Here is a 23,523-nt window from a genome sequence, read left to right on the forward strand (position 1 = left end):
TCATCTATGATCATCAGTCCCTTAGAATTTAGAACTACTTAAACCTAACTAACCTTAGGACAACACACAACACCAATTCATCACGAGGCAGAGAAAATCCCTGACCCCGCCGGGAATCGAACCCGGGCGTGGGAAGCGAGAACGCTACCGCACGACCACGAGCTGCGGACTCGACTTGACAACACCGGCCAATATAGTACGCGCTTTGGATTACCTTACTGCCAAAATACAGAAAGCAGTGAAACTCTCCACCTCCACTGCACCCCGAAATTTAACACCCCTGGACGACTTGCCCCCTCTGTTACGAGAGCTGAAGGTGCAAAAGAACCGCTACCGCCGGAGGTGGAAGCAGTTTCGTGACCCTCAGGACAAACGCCAAATGAGACGCCTCCAACGCGAATTCAGCCACCGGCTCGCCGAATGGTGGTCTGGACAGTGGGAAGGACAGGATGTCCACTCTCCTACATCACCAAAAATCTGAATGGGCTGTCATTCGTACCCTGCGGCGTTCTATGCCAGCGACTGCCCATCCTATTCGCACAGCATCGGGCTTCTCGTATGATACCCTCCAAGTTGTGGAAACGCTGGCAGATGCGTTCGAGGCCCAAAACCGCCCTCTGGTCCAGGACCTTTCTCCGAACGAACTACAGGATGAACATGAAGTCCTGACAGCTGTTGCTGCTTTCCGCAACCGCCCACCCCAGTCTGCTCCCCTTCTTACGTCCATGGCAGAAATTCAGCGGATCCTTCGACGGAAACGTGGCCGGTCGGCCCCTGGATTGGACGGAATTTTAAATGAACATCTTTGCCACTTTCCCCGCACACCACTCATCTTGTTCACCAAGATTTTAAACTGTTGTCTCACGTCTGGCCTTTTCTCCCCTCAGTGGAAACAAGCCAAGCTGATTGCGAACCCCAAGAGGTTCAAGGACCCTACAGTCCCGACCAACAACAGGCCCATCAGCCTCCTAAATACTAAGGCGAAGGTCCTTGAATCTGTGATCCTTCACAGACTTTCCCAACCGCTTGCGGTAGCTGGGACGAATCGTCCTGAACAGTTTGGATTCACTTCGCACCTCTCTGCTGGACTTCCGGTCCTACAGATCACTGAACACATCAGCAAAGGCTTCAACACTGCCAAGTCGACAGCTGCCGTTTTTCTGGACTTGTAAAACGCCTACGACAAGATCTGGCAAGACAACCTCGTACTGACCTATACCGGATATTTATGTCAAGAGCGTGGATGACTTCCTCTTTGGTAGGACTTTCCTAGTTTGTCAACGGGGAATGCGTTCTGGCATTCGCCAATTGTCGGCAGGCACTCCGCAAGAATCGGTGATATATCCCATCCTTTTTAATATCTATGTAAATGATATGCCTGTCATACCCGAGTGTCACCTTGCACAATATGCTGACGACACAGCACTATACACCACTGGCCGCATTACTGACGCCGTCGTCGCCCGCCTCCAGCGACAGGTGGACGCCACCATCACCTGGTGCCGGACAAACAAAATAGCTCTAAATGCCGCCAAAACTACGGCAGTTTACTTCACGAAACGGCGCCCAGCCCTCCGCCGCAATATTTCGATTGCAGGTGTGCAGGTGCCCTGGTCCCCGACAACCACCTATCTCGGGGTCCAGATGGACCACAAGTTGCTCTTCCACTGTCATGCGGAGTATGTCACCAACAAGGGGCAAAAGCTAACCAGGGCTTTGTACCCGCTCTTTCGCAGTAGGGAACTTAACCTGCATACCAAGCTCCGCATGTACCGAACACTTATCCTGCCAGCCCTCACGTATGGATCTGCTGCATGGGCCACGATTAGTGTCACCAGGATGCGTACATTGCAGCGCCTGCAGAACAAGTTGCTCAGGTGGAGCCTGCACGCCCCGCCACTCACGAGAATTATCCCTCTCCACGAGGAAGCGGATATCGTCCCCCTAAAGACGACCATACGCGACAACGCGCGGCGGCTCTATGAGAACGTGGATGCCTTACGGGACACTGTCTGTCCATGGGTTACGCCACTTTGGGACCACACTTCCACGCCGCTGGCATCGACATCCGGTTCCCCTAACCATCCTAGAGGAATCGGATTCCGACCATGGCTAACGATGGGGTTGGCACGCCCATCACGGCCGCATCCTTTGGCGGGACTAGCGCCCATTCTACGTCCAATACTGTCCAACCATACCTGCCCACGTTACGCTAAATTTTTCTGCCTGACTCATGTAGTACTGTCACCGTCAGAGGGTGGTACGGGACTACAAGTCCCACCGCCACACCTCCAAAGTGAATTGCAGTGACGCAGTCACTTCCCTGTGGATAAATTTACTGCCTCACCAACACAGTTAGACCGAAATAGACCGGTGATGCTGTATTGTAACATCACACAAAAAATGTATTTGTTGTAGTTTATCATTGTACTTAAAGATATGATAGTGTTGTGTGCATACGCTCATGCAATACAGTGCGAGATATGTTCGTTTCTTACTTTGTGTGTATTTAATTTTTGATGAGTAGGTATGACCAGGCGCGCGGTGTCGGTGCTATGAGCCTGCCTCGAAATGTACTACGAGCAGCAATGACCAAAGGCGACTCTTAAATCACAAGTAATATAGGGCGATAACACGAGCCTGCCTCGAAAACTGTTAAGAGTAGCAATGGATAGCGACTCCTAAATCATGAGTAGTACAGAACAATAGCGTTAATAAATACAAATTCATTATGAGAGAGGTTCAGTTTTATGAAGAATGTACAATCCAGTATAGGTGCTTTTGTTTTAATAGTCTGTTCCGCGCTAATTAAGCCACTAGGAAACTGCCTAATTAGTTCGCGATTGGTTTGAAGAACATTCTGGATACTTGGAGCGATTGCTTTGGTCAGCCAGATCACCCGGAACGGATCCCATCGAACATTTATGGCACATAATCGAGAGGTCAGTTCGTGCACAAAATCCTGCACCCGCAACGCTTTCGCAATAGAGTCCATGGCACGTCGAGCTCCTGCATTACGCCTGGCAAAAGAATGCCAGACATGATGTTAGGAGGGATCTTAAGACTTGTCACCTCAGTGTGCAGTAACAGAAGAATGAAGGGGCATCAACTTACTGCTTGTAGTGCTGGTGCCTCCAGATTTTCTATATATATATTAGAGCTGACACGTGTTCCATTACATTTAGCGCGCAATGCAATTCTAGTTTACGTCCGCCTGCCATTGCCGTATCATTCATTAATAATATAGAGCTAATTATCTGTCCCTGATAAACAATAACAGTCATTCACGTATCCGAAATCAAATTGAAGCTGTTACAGTTTATAGCGCCACAGTAAATTCCGAAATACGACCTCATCTGCATTTTGAATGTATTTCTCTCCATATACATAATAAACAGTATTTCCGCAGTGTGTTTATACACGCGAGCCGCCTGGCGGTGCAACAGTAGCGAACTTGCAGGAAAACTGTCCGAGATAAGTGATTCATTATAACTCTGTTATAACTTCATTGTTAACATGCGCTTGGTTGTTTTTTATATGTTTACATTATTTTAATCTTATTATTAATAACAGTCATTTTATACTTATACTTCTTGTCCACTGTAAACGACAATTTCTACTGTTCCATTTACAAATATTTAGTATATTATCCATTCTCAGCCACTGTAGTCGCATATAACGAAATAGTAAGCAACCAAATGCATTAAAGGGAATTTAATTTATTTACCGTTTTCGGGGATTTAGTGCCCTTTTTCTGAAGGTTACCTATCGCATTAATTGCGAGTGTCAGAAATATGATGCACACAATAAAATGACATGGTATGTGGTTCATAATGTCCGTACAAAATCGGTATAAAGAAGCGAAACAACAATTGCAGACATCATGCCAGAACGGGAACTAATGCTGATTGGCTCCTTTTGTCGCATTATGTCTGCATGTGTAGTTTCGGTTCTTTATACTAATTTTACACATACGCTATGAACCACCAGGATAATGCTCGGGCATACACTGCCCGTGAAACTCAATGTGCTCTACAAGAAGTCCAGCAACTCCACTGACCACGGCCATCTCCGGATTTGTCTCCAGTCTCCACGGGGAGTGACCCGTGTGACTCAACCAACAACTCTTACAGAAATACGTGAACAGGACGAGCTGGCGTGGCATAACGTATTCCTCTATTCGCCATCTGTACGACCGACCGGATTCCACCAGAGCACCCGCGTTGCCGCTCTTGTACTAATACGAGTGTCTCAGCATGGGTCGATATCTAGTACCCCAGAACCGCTTGTGCTATTGCTCTGTAAATGTAATTGTTTTACGTAATCCATATGCACTGCTGCAACAATAGACCTTGGTAACCTATAAAAGGATGTACTAGTATTTTCTCCGACTGTGTATATCGTGTTGACCCATAAGTCTTGGCGACTTTTTTTTAAGTAAAAAATTTTGCGTGATATGTAAAATGTTCTGGCGCTGCGTTTCATATTATTCGATAGACGATTATGTGCTCAACAAAACAGTCTTTTTAGTTTTTTTTGCCGATAGACATCTGGTCCTTTCATATCATTAAAATGAATGGTCAAGTCGACAAGTGAAAGCGTCTCCGACATCTTCGGCTTCTTATTTATAATGGATGTGCCACAGGCGCATAAGCTGCTCGAGAGATTTGCGAACTGTATAACGAAGAATCGGTGCCTCTTCGGACGGCTCAAGATTGGTTTAAGTGATTGAAATATCTCAGTTTCGACCTCAAAGGCGTGCATGATTCACTACAAACTGCTTGATTGCAACCGAACTGTGTATCAGGTGGAACTTTAAGTTCAAGAAATGGAATAAACTATCCAGCAAAAAAAATTGTCAGCTGCGAGTAGGAGTCGTGATCCGAGGCTTCCGTACAAACTTAATTATGTATACAGAAAGTTTATCCATTCTGGGAATCGAGAATCCCGATCATTTTTGCCTGTTATCGACATTGATACAGGCAAGATATCGGTTCCAGAGATTCCAAGACTTTCAAGAATGTTTTAATTTCAATAACATAAATTTAGCATAAAGTCGTCCAGGAGGCAGGCGACCATTATAAAAATAATCAGTAGTTCTCCATCCACAAAAAAAGGAAAAAAATGGTTAAAGTGGCTCTGAGCACTATGGGACTTAACTGCTGAGGGCATCAGTCCCCTAGAACTTAGAACTACTTAAACCTAACTAACCTAAGGACATCACACACATCCATGCCCGAGGCAGGATTCGAACCTGCGACCGTAGCGGTCGCGCGGTTCCAGACTGGAGCGCCTAGAACCGCTCGGCCACTCCGGCCGGCTCTCCATTCACAAACTGGTTCGCAATGGTTAAACTTCAAGCAGGGAATGACTATTACCCATATGAGGCGTTTCGGAATTTATCCACCATCAGATATCCAAGAGCGACTGCTGCACGATATCTACGTGGCGTTTCACTTAAAACTCGAAACGTCATATCTAATTGCAGATATCGCTCCTGGATATCTGATGATGAATAAATTCCTAAACACGTCAGTAATTACTTGCCTGGTATTTCACTTTTACCGTTGCGACCTAATTAGCCTGAATACAGATCTGTTGACTCTTAATTTCAAGTCTGACGATGGATAACAAATGACAAAAGAAATGTTTTTTCGTGTGATACAATTACAATTTAACAAGTTTCGTATTTTTTTCCATTTAATTGCACTGTGAATCCTTCCTTCTTGCCAAATTTCATAATTCCAGGTCTATGGGAACCACCCTAAGGGTTTGGATGAGTGAATTTGTATCAAAATATGGCATGAATAGCCGTATCTTTTGACACAATGATTATAAGACTTGATACGTCTACCCTTTGCTGATAAAAAGGGGTTTTAACCGATGGACGGAGAGACAGTCATATCTACATCTTCATCTACATGATTACTCTGCAGTTCACATTTAAATGCTTGGCAGAGGGTTCATCGAACCTCAATCATACTATCTCCCTACCATTCCACTCCCAAACAGCGCGCGGGAAAAACGAACACCTAAACCTTTCTGTCCGAGCTCTGATTTCTCTGATTTTATTTTGATGATCATTCCTACCTATGTAGGTTGGGCTCAACAAAATATTTTCGCATTCGGAAGAGAAAGTTGGTGACTGAAATTTCGTAAATAGATCTCGCCGCGACGAAAAACGTCTTTGCTTTAATGACTTCCATCCCAACTCGCGTATCATATCTGCCACACTCTCTCCCCTATTACGCAATAATACAAAACGAGCTGCCTTTTTTGCACCCTTTCGATGTCCTCCGTCAATCCCACCTGGTAGGGATCCCACACCGCGCAGCAATATTCTAACAGAGGACGAACGAGTTTAGTGTAAGCTGTCTCTTTAGTGGACTTGTTGCATCTTCTAAGTGTCCTGCCAATGAAACGCAACCTTTGGCTCGCCTTCCCCACAATATTATCTATGTGGTCTTTCCAACTGAAGTTGTTTGTAATTTTTACACCCAGATACTTAGTTGAATTGACAGCCTTGAGAATTGTACTATTTATCGAGTAATCGAATTCCAACGGATTTCTTTTGGAACTCATGTGGATCACCTCACACTTATCGTTATTTATTTATTTGTTGTTCATTTCCTGTTTATTTTTGTGGAAACCGACACTAAAAAAAAGGACCACCAGAACTTATGGGCCAGCCCATATAACGAATGAAAATTTTTTTCGTGTTATTTAATAAAAAATTTACAGGTTCCTGATTTTTTTTCCTTTGGTTGTACTGTGAGACCTTGTTTCTTGCAGGAATTACATGTTTCTAGGACTGCGGAAAGAACGCTATGGGTTTTGATGAATGACTGTGCGAGTGTCAAAATATGACGTAAATAAACCGTTTCTTTGGATTGGATTGACTTAGAAGTTTCAATTATTTACACCATCAAGGGACCATAGATATCTAAATGTGGCATAAATTTCAATGTCTTACATGGACTTGTTCGTGGGAAAAATGGTTTTTAATAGGCAGACAGACACAGACAGATGGTTGGACTACGAAGCGATCCTATAAAGGTCCCGCTTTTACCTACTGAAGTACGGAACTCAATAAACCACCCGATCGGCGATATGGCGTCCTTCTGCGACATGACAACGACCTGACATCACCAAATAAGCAATTCAGACGATTAGCTGCCTTCAGATTTCTACCTGTTGCGATTCCTGTAGAATGCATTGCCTAGCGTATCGCTCAGTATTCACGTGGAGCTGAAGGTCTGTGTGGACGATAAAACCAGGCTATTTCTGCTATCTAGGCACTGAGCAGCTTACTGAACGTTGGGAAGAGGTTGTTAACGACAACAGAGAATACATCGTTTATTGATTTGTTGTTCATTTCCTGTTTATTTTTGTGGAAACCGACACTAAAAAAAAGACCACTAGAACTTATGGGCCAGCCCAACAGCACATCAGGTTTTTTTTGCGTTTGGGACGGGACGGGGGTGGGGGTGGGGGTGGGAAGGGAGTTGGTGTACGGGCAGCAGAGGCAGGAAGAAATCAAGGAGGTCGTATTTCAGGCTTGAGGTATACGAAGTACAATGAAACAGCAAGATTTTGAGATGAAAAAGAATATGAAGCTTGGGTTCATTCTATACAGCGTCATAAAAATTGTTTGACTACGACAGACCTACTTACGGAGACGAATCTTTCTAAAAGATACTGAAGGTTTTCGTAGAATGGAATGTTAATGTCTCTAAAGTTCATTTCCTATTGCCTCTTGTTTACTTACTCGGAACTGATACAGTAAATAAAAATAAAAGTGTCGATACGGAAAGGGACGCATAATTTCAGTCTATTGATGTAGTTGTCATAACTGGATGATACGTCACACGAGAACCAACTCTTATTATTACACAGTTTTAGATAGGTTATAATTTACAAAGATGTTTTTTTCTGAAGTAATTGATCTGTAAAAGAGAGTGGTCGCATTCGGTGTCGACTTTATGAAAAGAGCGGCGAGTTCAGTAGAATTATATCACCACTGCATACGGTTAACCCACAGGGGTGCGCTTGCTGGATGGTGACGTCAACGACAGGGTGGAGGGCGTGTCGCTGGGCTGGGCGCACCAGCTGGTCGACATCTACAGCGCCTCCTGGGGGCCCAACGACGACGGCCGGACCGTAGAGGGCCCGGGGCGGCTCGCCACTGAAGCCATCGAGAGGGGCATCCGAGAGGTGAGCTCCGCAACTGACCTGTATTATCGCAGACCCACAGAGCACATCCGGGATGCCACCGAGATATATTCAGGGTAAACAATGATGACACCGACAGACTGCTGGGACAGATTCCTGATTGGAAATAGAGGGAAAAAAAGGCCTATGAAACGCATCGTTGCCGTGGTAGATGGCGCTGACGAATGGAAGTTCCTCTGTCTACGTGCCGTGTGTTCCTTTTGCGTTGCAGGCTGTGTGATCGACGCAGCGTACTGTAAGCAGCAGAGTGATCAGATATTCGTGTTGGGAACAAGCCGAAATGGTGTTTGTGCACGGCCAAGCAGATGGAAACTGCCGACAGGCAGAAACCGGTCCTCCAAATCTGGTGTACATACAGTCCGCTGCTTTCCTGCTCATTTGTCTGAAAGGACCCATGACGACACAAACGCTTGGAATGATGTGTGATCTGGTTGGTGGCTGCGAGAGTACTGGTTTTGGTACAGCCGTGCTGCCTCTCGACAGTTTCATCTGCTTGGCCGTACACAGACACCATCGCTGCTTGCTCCCGACGTGACTACCGGACCGTTCTGCTGCTTACAGTAAACGCATCAATCACACAGTATTTAACACACACAGCACATGGTAGGAGGAACTTCTATTCGTCAGCGCCATCTACCGTGCCAATGATGTATTTCCGCTCATATGTTCATAGGGTCTTTTTTCCCCTACGTCGAGCCAGGATTCTGTCCCCATAGTTTGTCGGTTTTATTAATGTTTATCCTGTTTAAGTACCGACCACATCCGAGTCTCTGTGAAATGTGGACGTTGGCTGAGCGGTCATGGAGCATAACGCCCGCCACTTCCCACTTTCCTCCCCCCCCCCCCCCTCTCCCCCTCCCCACGCACCACCAACACATTTTCACACATGTAATCCGTTTCTGCGACATGTGGCCAACACTGTCATATGGTAAAGTACACTTTGCGCTGTCCCTATTCCAACACATATCTCACTCAACGAAAAATTATGAGTCCTGACATCGAATGCCTGCGAAAACTTTCAAGTCCTAATTATCTCAAATCACTTAGAGGAATATACTATATCCAAATATGGACTGAACACCACGAAACTATCACACTACGTGCGAGAGATCTAGGTTGTACATCATTAATCATCATCGTCAATTTCCTGATATGTTTGTAGTTCCTTTGCGTCACTATTTCTGGTGGTCCATCACTGCCTTCTTAACTATACCTACACTCTAAGATTGCTCTTAAAATCACTCTTGTGATCGTAATTTAAGTCCGATCCAGTTTCTTCTCCCTTTTCTTACGTTGAGTATTTTTCTCTGCTCTGCAACTCCTCTCATAGCCTCCTCATTATTTACTATATCAAACTTATTCTGTCCGCCAAGTAAATATCTCAAAAGACTTCAGCCTTATTCTATCATTATTCTCCCGTTCCAACATCCTAGAGAACAACCCTCAAATGTTTGTCCATACTGCTGCAGAAAACTTTCCTTTTCTTACAAAATTACAAAATCTCTCTTTCGCCACTGCTATCTTGGTATGAATTTCTGTGCTGTTCCAGTCGCTTTCTTTCCTGCTTCCTAGATATTTAACGGTTTGCGCATCTAGTGTCACGCCACTCATAATGCCATTACTTCTGTTTTCTTTGTAGTGATTATCAATCCATTGATCATTCCCGCAATTCTTTTTCATCCGTTGCTACAACGGCCGTGTTGTCTCAGTGCTCAAACTCCATATTATTCTCTTGTCTTCCAGGGGTGACTGCTGTCATATCCTTTAAGTAGAGACGGAAAATGTATGAGATATACAATGTTTTTATTTTACTCCCTCTCCTAGCTTTGAGAGACGAAATAGTGAAGGTACCAGAGCATCAAGTAGGTAAACAGACTTGGGCTAATAGATATCCTTGGCTAACAGAAGAGACATTGAATTTAAATGATGAAAGGAGAAAATATAAAAATGCAGTAAATGAAGCAGGCAAAAATGAATACAAACGTCTCAAAATTAGATCGACAGGAAGTGCAAAATGGCTAAGCAGGGATGGCCAGAGGACAAATGTAAGGATGTAGAGGCACATATCACTACGGGTAAGATAGATACTGCCTACAGGAAGATTAAAGAGACCTTTGGAGAAAAGAGAACCACTTGTATGAATATCAAGAGCTCAGATGGAAACCCAGTTCTAAGCAAAGAAGGGAAAGCAGAAAGGTGGAAGGAGTATATTGAGGGTCTATACAAGGATGATGTTCTTGAGGACAATATTATAGAAATGGAAGAGAATGTAGATGAAGATGAAATAGGAAATATGATTCTGCGTGAAGAGTTTGGCAGAGCACTAAAAGACCTGAGTCGAAACAAGGTCACAGGAGTAGACAACATTCCATTAGAACTACTGACAGCCTTCGGAGAGCCAGCCCTGACAAAACTACCATCTAGTGAATACGATGTATGAGACAGGCGAAATACTCGCCGACTTCAAGAAGAATATAATAATTCTAATCCCAAAGAAAGCGGGTGTTGACAGATGTGAAAATTACCGAACTATCAGTTTAATAAGCCATGGCTGCAAGATACTAACGCGAATTCTTTACAGATGAATGGAAAAATTGGTAGAAGCCGACCTCGGGGAACATCAGTTTGGATTCCGTAGAAATGTTGGAACACGTGAGGCAATACTGAATCTACGACCTATCTTAGAAAACAGATTTAGGAAAGGTAAACCTACGTTTCTAGCATTTGTAGACTTAGAGAAAGCTTTTGACAGTGTTGACTGGAATACTCTTTCAAATTCTGAAGGTGGCACGGGTAAAATACAGGGAGCGAAAGTCTTTTTACAATTCCAGAATCCAGATGGCAGTTATAAGACGCGAGGGGCACGAAAGGTAAGCAGTGGTTGGGAAGGGAGTGAGACAGGGTTGTAGCCTATCCCAGATGTTATTCTATCTGTGTATTGAGCAAGCAGTGAAGGAATCAAAAGAAATAATCGGAGTTGGAATTAAAATCCCTGGAGAAGAAATAAAAACTTTGATTTTCGCCAATGACATTGTAATTCTGTCAGATACAGCAAAGGACCTGGAAGAGCAGCTGAACGGAATGGACCGTGTCTTGAAAGGAGGATATAAGATGAACATCAACCTAAGCAAAACGAGAATAAAGGAATGTAGTCGAACTAAATCGGGTGATGCTGCGGGAATTAGATTAGGAAATGAGACGCTTAAAGTAGTAGATGAGCTTTGCTATTTGGGGAGCAAAATAACGGATGATCGTCGAAGTAGAGAGGATATAAAATGTAGACTGGCAATGGCAAGGAAAGCGTTTCTGAAGAAGAGAAATTTGTTTACATCGAGTGTAGATTTAAGTGTCAGGATTGGCTCTGAGCACTATGGGACTCAACTGCTGTGGTCATAAGTCCCCTAGAACTGAGAACTACTTAAACCTAACTAACCTAAGGACATCACACACAGCCATGCCCGAGGCAGGATTCGAACCTGCGACCGTAGCGGTCGCGCGGTTCCAGACTGAAGCGCCTTTAACCACGCGGCCATCCCGGCCGGCCTAAGTGTCAGGAAGCCGTTTCTGAAAGTATTTGTATGGAGTGTAGCCATCTATGGAAGTGAAACGTGGACGATAAATAGTTTAGAAAAGAAGAGAATAGAAGCTTTCGAAATGTGGTGCTACAGAAGAATGCTGAAGATTAGATGGGTAGATCACATAACCAATGAGAAGGTATTGAATAGAATTGGGGAGGAGTTTGTGGCACAACTTGACTAGAAGAAGGGATCGGTTGGTAGGGCATATTCTGAGGCATCAAGGGATCACTAATTTAGTATTGGAGGGCAGCGTGGAGGGTAAGAATTGTAGAGGGAGACTAAGAGAGGAATACACTAAACAGATTCAGAACGATGTAGGTTGCAGTAGGTACTGGGAGATGAAGAAGCTTGCACAGGATAGAGTAGCACGGAGAGTTGCATCAAACCAGTCTCTGGACTAAAGACCACAACAACAACAACTCCTAATTCAGTCGTGCTGGTAATTCTTCCTTTCATTTTCACTGATACTTCAACATATCAGTAACAGACAGAAACGCAAGAACACATAGTTGCTCTGAAGTTCACCTTTGACACACACACACACACACACACACACACACACACACACACACACACACACAGTGGTTACGGTTACTACAAGCCACACCACAATTTGGGAAACGGGGCCAAATTTCTTACTGTCGAGTTGACATTTTCACACACACATTTTTTATTCATATCTTATAAAAACTGACAGTACGGCAATCAACAACCTTTCAAAACATGCTAACGGCAATCAAGTAATTTATAGCAATACAACAGTTTAAAAAATTTAAAGAACATTAGTAAACAGGCTACTAAAGTAAATACAGAACTACGGTGAGGTAGTGAAGCTACCAACACCGCCATTAAAAAAAATCAAAGGTCTCAGCAAACACACGATTAATGGCAATAAAGTAATGGAGGAATTTAAAAAAGTTTTTAAACAAAAGTGTCCTGGAATATCATTAGAACATAACAGATATGACGGACCCGTGTAATGCGGCCACAAATCACCCACTCAGGGATGCTCAGGCTAGGCAGAATGCTGACCAATTTAAATACGCCCGTAAACACAATTGCCACTCTCAGGCTGGTCGCTGCACCGACTTCTAGCCAGCGAAAACTTGTAATAAGATGTCTTCACTTGCTGACAGAATTACAGCTAACCTCGTGCAAGGAAACATTATACCACGCAGTCCTGAATGAGCGACCACATGATCAACCAACAAGAAGCATGAATTTACTTATAACACACGACAGAATAGCGATACAATTAAACTGCCAAAACTACACCTCCCATCGGGCAGTAACGAAAGGAGGAGGAAAGATCACTGACTTCAATTACACCGGTGCCGTGGACAGGAAACCTGATCGCCGGAGGCCACAAGGCAGAGGAGACACTGGTTACGCAAACTTATTACTTAATGATTAAACCTTCCACTAACTTAACTTGCAATTATGCTCGAACAGGCAGTACACGACCTCCGATGGCAAGTATCCATACATCTGACCGCGCACGCGTCGCCAATGTACCCAACACGCTACGGTCACGCGACAACACGCTCTGTCACCGGATTTCACGTCTTCTCTGCAACGTTGACGGGTATTGACCGCTCCTTCATGTTAGGTGTCACCTTTTAAACTCCAGTGTTGAAACGGAGGACTTAAAGAAGCTTGTTAACGTCCCACCAAGGTGAAATGAACAGCAACTACTCGTGGGACGATTCTGTATACAACCAACCCGCGGGGAGCTCTTCCGTCAACTCGACTCGCTCGTTACACACAACCGACATACATCACGTAGTGACTCGGTACAACCGACCACGCCTGGTCCGCGCTGGCGAGCCACACTGCCCTCCCGTGTCCACCAGACTCTCTGAGCGCACCCCCTACTTCCGCGCCATCACACGAAGTTACCACCGGTCAAAGATCTCACTTCCTCCATAGCAGTTTCCCGGAAGCAAAAACGCAGATATCGATAGCCGAGGGAAAAGACAACCAAGCAGCCACTTAATGACAGACAACATATCAAACAAACATGTCAGGGGAAGAAAAGGAAAACCAATGCAATTTAAGCACAAGGTGTAGCACGAGTCGATACAAGGCTCAACCTTCTATTACACAACAAACTCATACGCAACAAAGAATAATAATTTTATAATCTGCAGACTTTCTGGTCAGGGGCTGATCTGCATGTTGTAATATTTGAAGAAGTATTTGAAAGTCAAGATCACATTTAAGTATTTATTTTGAACAGATGACCGGTTTCAATAATACTTTGCTGTTACCTTCGGATCCAAAGGAAGCCAGACAGGAGAAACACAGCGAACAGAAGCACATCGTGTGAGTTTCCTGTCGTTTTCCTTGTGGTACCTTGCTTTAGATCCGAATATGACAGAAAAGTACTGCTGAATAAAGTCTTCACTTCAAAATAAATACGTTTTTAAATGTGACCATGGCTCTGAAGTACTTCTTCAAATGTTACAAAGAATAATAAACTTTTGCACACAGTTTGCAAATACTAACAACGTAACAACATTATTCTATCTGTCTGTGAAGGTTTTCGCCGCCTTTGAATGCAAAAAAAGAAATATTTATGTGTTTCTGGCTACACTTTGTCGCTTAGGTCGCTGTGCGACCACACGGTTCGGTAAGACTACTGTCCCTTCCCATCTTCTGGCGAATTGACGTATCACAGTTCAGCTCCTTATATACGTATTAGTGTCAGAGATGAACACATTCCGCCTTTAACCTGCCCATGCTTGCCTTTTAGGCAGACACGCAAGCTGCCGCTACGCCGAACCCAAGAAGACTAAAGGAGTATTATTTGCCCGCTCGGATTGTCGCTCTGCTCCACGAGATAGTAGTCCATGCTGTATGTTTTTATTGCAGTGTTATAAGCAGGGTTCGGAAGTTGATGAAAAGTTCTCTTTTACCCCTGTAAAACAAGACGAGGCTCAATGAAATATATATTCATTTTTGGTCGTTGCCGACCAGAAAGTTGTGGATTTTATTTGCCTCTTTTTTTTTACTTTTCGGCGAATTTTGAACTTATATATTTATTTAGATGTTAACAGTTTTCTGTAACTTCACGTCCTTTTTACTAGTAATGGCTGTTCTCAACTCGAATCATCATCAGGTCACCTCCAATGCATGTTAACCGTTGCGCGCAGAATCATCTCTGGAAATCGAGTTCCCTTACATGCATGAACCTGAGGATGTCTGTCTTACTGAACGCCAACTAAAGTAAAGTTTTGGAAGTCTAGTTTCTGAACTGAGCCAAATAAGACCCCAATTATACCAGTTTTAATTACTTTTTGTAGGATGTGTTTTGCAGGTTCGCCGAATTCATTCTAAGTCGCCAAAATAGTTCATTCTAAATTCCTGAGGTGCACCTTAGCAAACACGAAGCTCGTTTTTCGTATTACGCCAGTCTAAACAGTACATGTCTGAAAGAGGAAGCTTTTCTTTAATATTAAGCTTTCATCGCACTACGTTACATACCAAAAATGTGATTTTTTATGTACACTGAGCCATAATATTTCCTGCTTCATTCAATGTTTGCCCTAATTTTAGAAAGCCTGTATACTGATAAATGGTCTCAAGTCATTGGCAAACATTTCCACACACTTATCAACCACAAAATCTTCGTCCTCTCTCAAAATATTTTGAAATGAATTAACTGCTGGACAAAAACCCGAGGTTGCCGAATGAGAGTTTAGTAACTTTTTACACAATTTGCATTGCGAGATACCTACTGATTAATTTTATGCTGCCTCATAAACACACGAAGATTTTTCTCCTGCCGGACTTTGACTCTGTTTCGTGAGGGCTATATATTCCCCAGTTGTTAATTTCTCCTTGGACTCGTGTAAATTTGAATTGTTCATTTGTTGCTCCCACCGTTAAGATAGCTGACCTGCAGTGAAGCTACCAATGCAAACATATACCTAGTTAGTCACTTTGTGTTGAAAGCGCAAACTGTTGTCAGTTGCAGCAGGCTGCAGCGGGTCCCATGAAGCTTGCCAGACTTGCAAAAACCCAAACTGGTCTGCTTAGACCACTGTGCATAAGTACAAATGTTGAGCTGCTTAAATGATTGTGGCAGTAATAGGGGCTGGAAAGTGGAAGTAAATTTGCACGCCTCTGATTAGTGTCGAGCACTTAAATCTCACAAACGCAGCTCCACAACAGTTGAACATTGGCCTGGTCGATTGTGTACGTATCCGGCAACAGGTGTCGGCCAATCACTTCAGCCCTACGCGATGCACGTCTCAGTTGCCTTTCCCGTCGTAGTCCTCCAAAGGCTGGCTGCCAAGTTGGGCTGAGGGCGAAACAGTTATCTCAGTTAACAAAATTCATCGACACTCGTAAGTACATTGTCTCCTTAACAACGCTATCCCAGAAGCCATTATTTGAGCAGATGGCAGACATCTTTTCAATTTCCAACATGTAGTTTTCCATTAAGCTGTTCACGGCTAGAGCAAAAATATTTTCCTGCTATAGTCGTAGTTTGCGTATGTGTTCCGTCCGTAGCAAGGAGATACATCCCTGCATTTGTCCAATGTAAACATTCCCACATTCCCACGGCAACTGATACACCCAGGCATACGATGTCCAAGGTCATATTTCATGCTACCCTGAAAGTTCCTTATTTTTGCAGCCGGACGAAATATTGGTATTGGTACCTTTCTTAGATAGCGCTTGCCGAAACTGCCGCAATCTATGGCAGGAACGCAATCCTCCAGTATTTTTCATTGTTTTCTTCTGTATCTTATACTATATGACAGGTGCTTTAATTTTATATTTTAGTTATTGAGAAACTGTGTTAAATTTTCTTTATTCCAGCGTACATTTAATTCATGACGGGTGAATATGCGACCCTTTAACACAATGCAGCGCTTCAGCAACCGTGAATTGTTTAGACAATAAGAAATTCAGCCTTCAGTTGCAAGGTAATTTTTGTTTAGCTTACCTAGGTTTCGATGCCAATAATGGTATCTTCTTCAGAACCTATAAATTAACCCATACGGACAAATATTAAACACTGAAATACATCATCAATCTAATGATTTCATAATAAGGAAAATCGTGATACAAAAATTAAATTATTTTGAGGGCCAAACGTTGGCCATGTCACAGGATAAAACTAATGCAGAATAAAGACGCATAATCATAAGATTATGTCTGTCAGTGTAAAAAACAATAAGAAAAACGTAGACGCAGCTACGCTGGGCCAGGAATAAGGGTCACACGTAAGCAACGAGAAAACTAGGCGTAGCGAGAAGTTCTGCGGCGAGGCTCGGCCAGCAGACAAGCGCATACGTGAGCGCATGCGGCAAGCGCTACAGACGAGCTGTATCAAAATTACTTATCGCAACGTTAACTGTAAACAAAATGTGAGCCCGCCCGGTTGGCCGTGCGGTCTAACGCACGGTTTTCCGGGCGCGAATGAGCGCCTGGTCCCTGGCACGAATCCGCCCGGCGGAGCCGGCCTGTCTGACCGAGCGGTTCTAGGCGCTACAGTCTGGAACCGCGCGACCGCTACGGTTGCAGGTTCGAATCCTGCCTCGGTCATGGATGTGTGTGATGTCCTTAGGTTGGTTAGGTTTAAGTAGTTCTAAGTTCTACGGGACTAATGACCTCAGAAGTTGAGTCCCGTAGTGCTCAGAGCCAGCCGTCCGGCGGATTTGTGTCGATGTCCGGTGAACAAGCCAGTCTGTGGATAGTTTTTAGGCGGTTTTCCATCTGGCTCGGCGAATGCGGGGTGGTTTCCCTTATTCCGCCTCAGTTACACTATGTCGGCGATTGCTGCACAAACAAGTTCTCCACGTACGCGTACACCACCATTATTCTACCACGCAAACATAGGGGTTACAGTCGTCTGGTGTGAGATGTTCCCTGGGGGGTCCACCGGGGGCCGAACCGCACAGTAACCCTGGGTTCGGTGTGGGGCGGCGGAGGGGTGAAGTGGACTGCGGTAGTCGCTGTGGGGTTGTGGTCCACTGCGGATGCGGTGGGGACGGAGCCTCTCCGTGGTTTCTATGTCCCCGGTTAACATACAATACAATACATACATACAAACAAAATGTGACAGGAAACAGTCCTACAGATGGACAAATGCCTACCTATGGTACAGCACATTAATCAGTTTTCCTAAGAAGTAGCAACTACTCTTTCTTATTGTCTGAATATGCGACATTGCATTTCATTATTGAAACACTACAATAGGTGAGAGCGCTATACATTGCAACACTTTAACATTTTCTGCTGTTTATAAGTGCGTCAGTCGTTTCCTGAAACTGCAATAATTACTCCGGATAGCAAGGTTTTTCTAAATGTGAAAAACTGTTCCAAGCCACAACGTGGTCATGTACCTGAGGTACAGCCAAATGAAAACAAAACAGACGGAAGAAAGGTAAGAAAACTGTTTATTATTCCAACAGTAATCATCATCACTGTTAATAAATTTCTCCTTCGGTGAGACAAGATGGTTAGTACCTTCATGGAGAATTGTTAGCGGTTGCCTGCGGAAACATGATAGTACCCAAGTGTGCATTTCTTGGTCCGAATCAAATCGATGGCACGATTGTCTTTCTTCACGGCTCTAAAAGTATGGAAATCACATGCGGAGAAATCGGGACTGTATGGAAGATGTGTAAGGACTTCCCAGCCAAACGTGTGCAGCGTAGTCATAAGTACAGGCACGCCAGCACCGGGAAAGTCATAGTGACATGTTTCTTTGCTTGCAAGGGCCCACTACTTACTGAATTTCTCGACAATAGCACCACAATTAACGCACAGCAGTACGTGTACACTTTGCAAACATTTAAGCAAGCCATCAGGTTCAAATTCACAGGAATGTTGATGGAAGGCATCTTTTTGTTGCAGGATGCCATGTTGCCCTGGTTGTTTCGATGACGTTGCAGAAGTATCGCTCCGAAGCCGTTACACATCTCCATACAATCCCGACCTCTTCATATACACCTCAAAAAAATTTTTGCATCTCCCCGGTTACCAGAACTCCTGAAGATAGACGTTGACTGAGGACATTGTATCACAGACACACTCCTTTGACTGTTCAGAGATGTCACTAACCCCCCCCCCCCTCCCCCAATGATATAAGCAACCATGAATGAGCAGCGCCTGTTAGACGGAGGGTGTCCGACAGCAGATCAGTAGCAGTCATTCAACCAGGGAGGAGGTACACGGCTCGTGTTGCCTGTACTTCAACCATGCCTATACGGTCAATACTGCGGTTCGACCGCGCCCGCATTGTTACGTTGTGCCAGGAAGGGCTCTCAACAAGGGAAGTGTCCAGGCGTCTCGCAGTGAACCGAAGCGATGTTGTTCGGACATGGAGGAGATACAAAGAGACTGGAACTGTCGATGATATACCTCTCTCAGGCCGCCCAAGGGCTACTACTGCAGTGGATGACCAGTATCTACCGATTATGGCTCGAAGGAACCCTGACAGTAACGCCACCATGCTGAATAATGTTTTTCGTGCAGCCACAGGACGTAGTGTTACGACTCAAACTGTGCGCAGTAGTCTGCATGATGCGCAACTTCACTCCCGACGTCCATGGCGAGTTCCATCTTTGCAACCACGACAGATTGACCCAACAAATGGTTCAAATGGCTCTGAGCACTATGGGACTCAACATTTGAGGTAATCAGTCCCCTAGAAGTTAGAACTACTTAAACCTAACTAACCTAAGGACATCACACACATCCATGCCCGAGGCAGGATTGGAACCTGCGACCGTAGCGGTCGTGCGGTTCCAGAATTGGCCCAACAACATGCCGAATGGACCGCTCAGGACAGGCATCATGTTCTCTTCACCGATGAGTGTCGCATGTGCTTTCAACCAGATAATTGTCGGAGGCGTGTTTGGAGGCAACCCGGCCAGGCTGAACGCCTGAGACACACTGTCCAGCGGGTACAGCAAGGTGGACGTTCCCTGATGTTTTAGAGTGGCATTATGTGGGGCCGACGTACGCCGCTGGTTCAAAATGGTTCAAATGGCTCTGAGCACTATGGGACTTAACATCTGTGGTCATCAGTCCCCTAGAAGTTAGAACTACTTAAACCTAACTAACCTAAGGACATCACACACATCCATGCCCGAGGCAGGATTGGAACCTGCGACCGTAGCGGTCGCGCGGTTCCAGAATTGGCCCAACAACATGCCGAATGGACCGCTCAGGACAGGCATCATGTTCTCTTCACCGATGAGTGTCGCATGTACCTTCAACCAGACAATCGTCGGAGGCGTGTTTGGAGGCAACCCGGTCAGGCTGAACGCCTGAGACACACTGTCCAGCGGGTACAGCAAGGTGGACGTTCCCTGATGTTTTAGAGTGGCATTATGTGGGGCTGACGTACGCCGCTGGTGGTCACGGAAAGCGTCGTAATGGCTGCCATCCTCCGATCGATAGTGCAACCATATCGGCAGCATATTGACGCGGCATTCGTCTTCATGGACGACAATTCGCGCTCCAATCGTGCACATCTTGTGAATGACTACCTTCAGGATGACGACATCGCTCGACTAGATTTGGCAAGTATGTTCTACAGACACGAACCCTATCGAACATGCCTGGGATGACTGAAAAGGGCTGTTTATGGACGACGTGACCCACCTACTACTCTGAGGGATCTACACTGGATATTCGTTGAGGAGCGGGACAATCTGGACCAGCAGTGCTTGATGAAATTGTGGATAGTATGCCAAGACGAATACGGGCATGCATCAACGCAAGAGGACGTGCTGTAGGGTATTAGAGGTACCGGTGTGTACAGAAATCTGGACCACCACCTCTGAAGGTCTCTCTTTATGGTGGTACAACATGCAATGTGTGGTTTTCATGAGCAATAAAAACGGCAGAAATGATGTTTATGTTGATCTCTTTTCCAATGATCTGTACAGGTTCCGGAACTCTCGAAACCGAGGTGATGCAAAATTTTTTTTTGGTGGTGTATTTTTGGAGCCTTGGGGAAACACATTCGTGGAGCTGATTTTCCTCGAATGAAGAGATGCACACGTTTGTGCAATCATGGTTTCATAGGCAACCGCTAAAATTTTCTCTTGAAGACATTGACCATCTTATTTCACACTGTGATAAATGTGTTAACAGATATGACGCTTACTTTTGAAATAACTTACCCTTTTTTCCACCTGTCTCGATTCCGTTTGACTACCCCTTATACTTATGACAATTTCTTTAAAAAATATTAGTATTGCAGAATAGGTAGAGTCATATCGTAATTTCCCATAGGTGTGCGATTTGAATGGAGTTCCTGGATATTTAATAGCATTGGCAGCTCATCAAACGTCAAGTCTTCAATTTCATTTAATTTATATATTGCTAATTCAGTTATATTCGAGCCATGCAAACATACCTAAGACTCATGTGACTTGCATTATCCTTATTTGTTGGTTCCTTTGCTCCTCAAGGTTGAAGGTTGTCTGGCAGCGATAGAACGTGCTACTCTGTAGACGAAGCGTTTGTGGAAATATAACCAGTTCTAAGTCGATAAACAGATTAAAGATACGCATGGTTTTTTAATATAAATGATGAGTACACACTAAAGTTTTTTACAAAATACATTGTTAAATATGAGAAAGCACTTCGCTGTACTAAACGCCAAGGTCTTGCACTGGGACAAGCTGAGTAGCTTTGTTATTGTAATGGGTGGGGTATCAGTGGAGCAGAAGGTTTGGTGTTGCGGAATCTGTAAAATATGGGGCAGTTTGTGGTAGCTTACATGAGATTTGAAAAAAAACTGCAACTGGGTTAGAGGCCTGGCCATGGTTATGAGGAAGAAAGAGTGGGAGGAAGGAGCTCTGATGTGAGAGACGATAGGAAGTGCGTTAGATGTGGTAAGGAGGGAGGCAGGGGCGATGTCAGGGTGGACTTCGTTGTCTGGGAGATGGATCTGCTAAAATTGCTTAGAGGGAAGATGTGGAGACTGTGTATATGTAGCGTTGCTGTTGTTATTGGTACAGGTACAACAACGTACCATGGATAGCAACTCGAGAGGAAAATAAATGTAGCAGTGGATTTTCCGGTATGTATTAGATACGTGGATGTATTTAATGCATGTTAAGAATGAACATGGAGTGATGAATTGTAAAGGGTTTTGTGTAGGTCAGGGTAAATGGACTGGTGAAGAGTCTGATATTTGGTGGAACGGATATTCATACTGCAGGCTGCGTGTGGCATGGCTCGAGACACTGCAGGTGTTGGAGTGGTGGAAGGATGCAATTCCCCCATTCACCCATTAGTAGTTGCAGTCCACTGTACACCTTCTGATCGATCGTTAGTAGGTGAGTTTCTACGTTATTTTATATTCGAGGTTTGGTCCCAGATAGTTATATGTATTAGTTAATTGAATTGGTCGGTGATAAATCATTACAAAATAGTCACGGAGACAAAAGGTTCGGATGGTTCTTTCTGAAATTATTGACTGGGCTTAAAACGGGGTTATCTTGAGAAGCAAATGACTTAACTAGGAGGTGAACTGCTGGAGATGGAGACACCCTTGGGTGTGCGTTAGTTATTTCTATGGTTGTATGGTTGTTTACTGATGTCTCTGTCATACATGATGTGTAAAAACTTCACCGGGAATACTCCGACGCCTAATATCCCCGTCGCTGAATTTGTCCTCCCATCCTTTTCCAGCCAACCTGTCCTCCGTGATAGCTTCGCACTCACTGTGTTCTTCCTGTTGTTGGGAGCAGGGCCGTGGCGGCAAGGGCGCCATCTACGTGTGGGCGTCTGGCAACGGCGGCAGCCGCGGCGACAACTGCAACTGCGACGGCTACATCAACAGCGTGTACACGCTGTCCATCGGGTCGGCGTCGCAGCACGGCCAGTTCCCCTGGTACGGCGAGCGCTGCGCCGCCACGTTCGCCACTGCCTACTCCAGCGGCGCCTACTCGGACCAGATGATCGTGAGTACCGCCAATGGCTTCTGCTTGACGTGACTGCCTACGTGTCCCACAGTCCTCAAGGTAGCAGCAAGTACCATGCACACTTTGACGGGAGGTATTTAGGCCTTGGTTAATTTTGTTTTATGATCACCAGGCCGTATTCGAAGTCACATTTCATGAAGCATTTATTAACACATTTATCACAGTTGAAGTAACCTATGATTGGCGACTCATTTCGATCCAACTGGTTCATTCTCAAGCCAGGCCTAAAAAAAAAAAAAAAAAAAAAAAAATGCCAGTGAACAATGAGAACGAAGTTGGAATTACGATGTGAACCGTTCAAATACAACACAAATTAATTGTGCTTGACCTTAAAAAGAAACATCAAAACCGCAAAACATGTTGTAACCACCCAACAGTTAAAATATTTACATCTATTCCTAAGGAAAAGTTTTTAATTTCAGTAAAAAATATAGTTATATATTAGTTTCAGTTTTTATGTAATTGTTAGATATCGCTACGTGGGGAAAGGTGCATAGTGTAACCTCCCAACAGTAAAAATATTTACATCATTCACATTCAGTGTAACCTCCAAATAGTTTATTATTCTGTAACCTCGCAATAATAACATGACTAACCTCCCAATGAAAATTGTGGCTCACATATAACCTTTCAATAATTAACTGACTGTGAATTTAAACTGGTAAATTTTGGACGTCAGCAGTGCTGCGTCATGGCCCTGAAAAATTATTCTGAACAAATTGAAAATTCTTACCTCAATGAAGCCGCCG

At 44.4% G+C, this 23,523-nt stretch overlaps 1 protein-coding gene across 2 annotated transcripts in view; it reads left to right on the forward strand.

Moving 5' to 3' along the window:
- Nucleotides 1-23,523, forward strand: part of LOC126199013 (neuroendocrine convertase 1-like) — a 522,936-nt gene that overhangs the window by 377,290 nt on the left and 122,123 nt on the right. For both annotated transcript variants that reach the window (XM_049935697.1, XM_049935696.1), the window contains exons 7-8: nucleotides 8,042-8,214; nucleotides 22,541-22,753. In XM_049935697.1, the coding sequence (XP_049791654.1) occupies nucleotides 8,042-8,214; nucleotides 22,541-22,753 (386 nt within the window). The remainder of the gene's footprint in view (nucleotides 1-8,041; nucleotides 8,215-22,540; nucleotides 22,754-23,523) is intronic.

Source organism: Schistocerca nitens, chromosome 8, assembly GCF_023898315.1.
Source record: "Schistocerca nitens isolate TAMUIC-IGC-003100 chromosome 8, iqSchNite1.1, whole genome shotgun sequence".
NCBI classification, from domain to species: Eukaryota; Metazoa; Arthropoda; class Insecta; order Orthoptera; family Acrididae; genus Schistocerca; species Schistocerca nitens.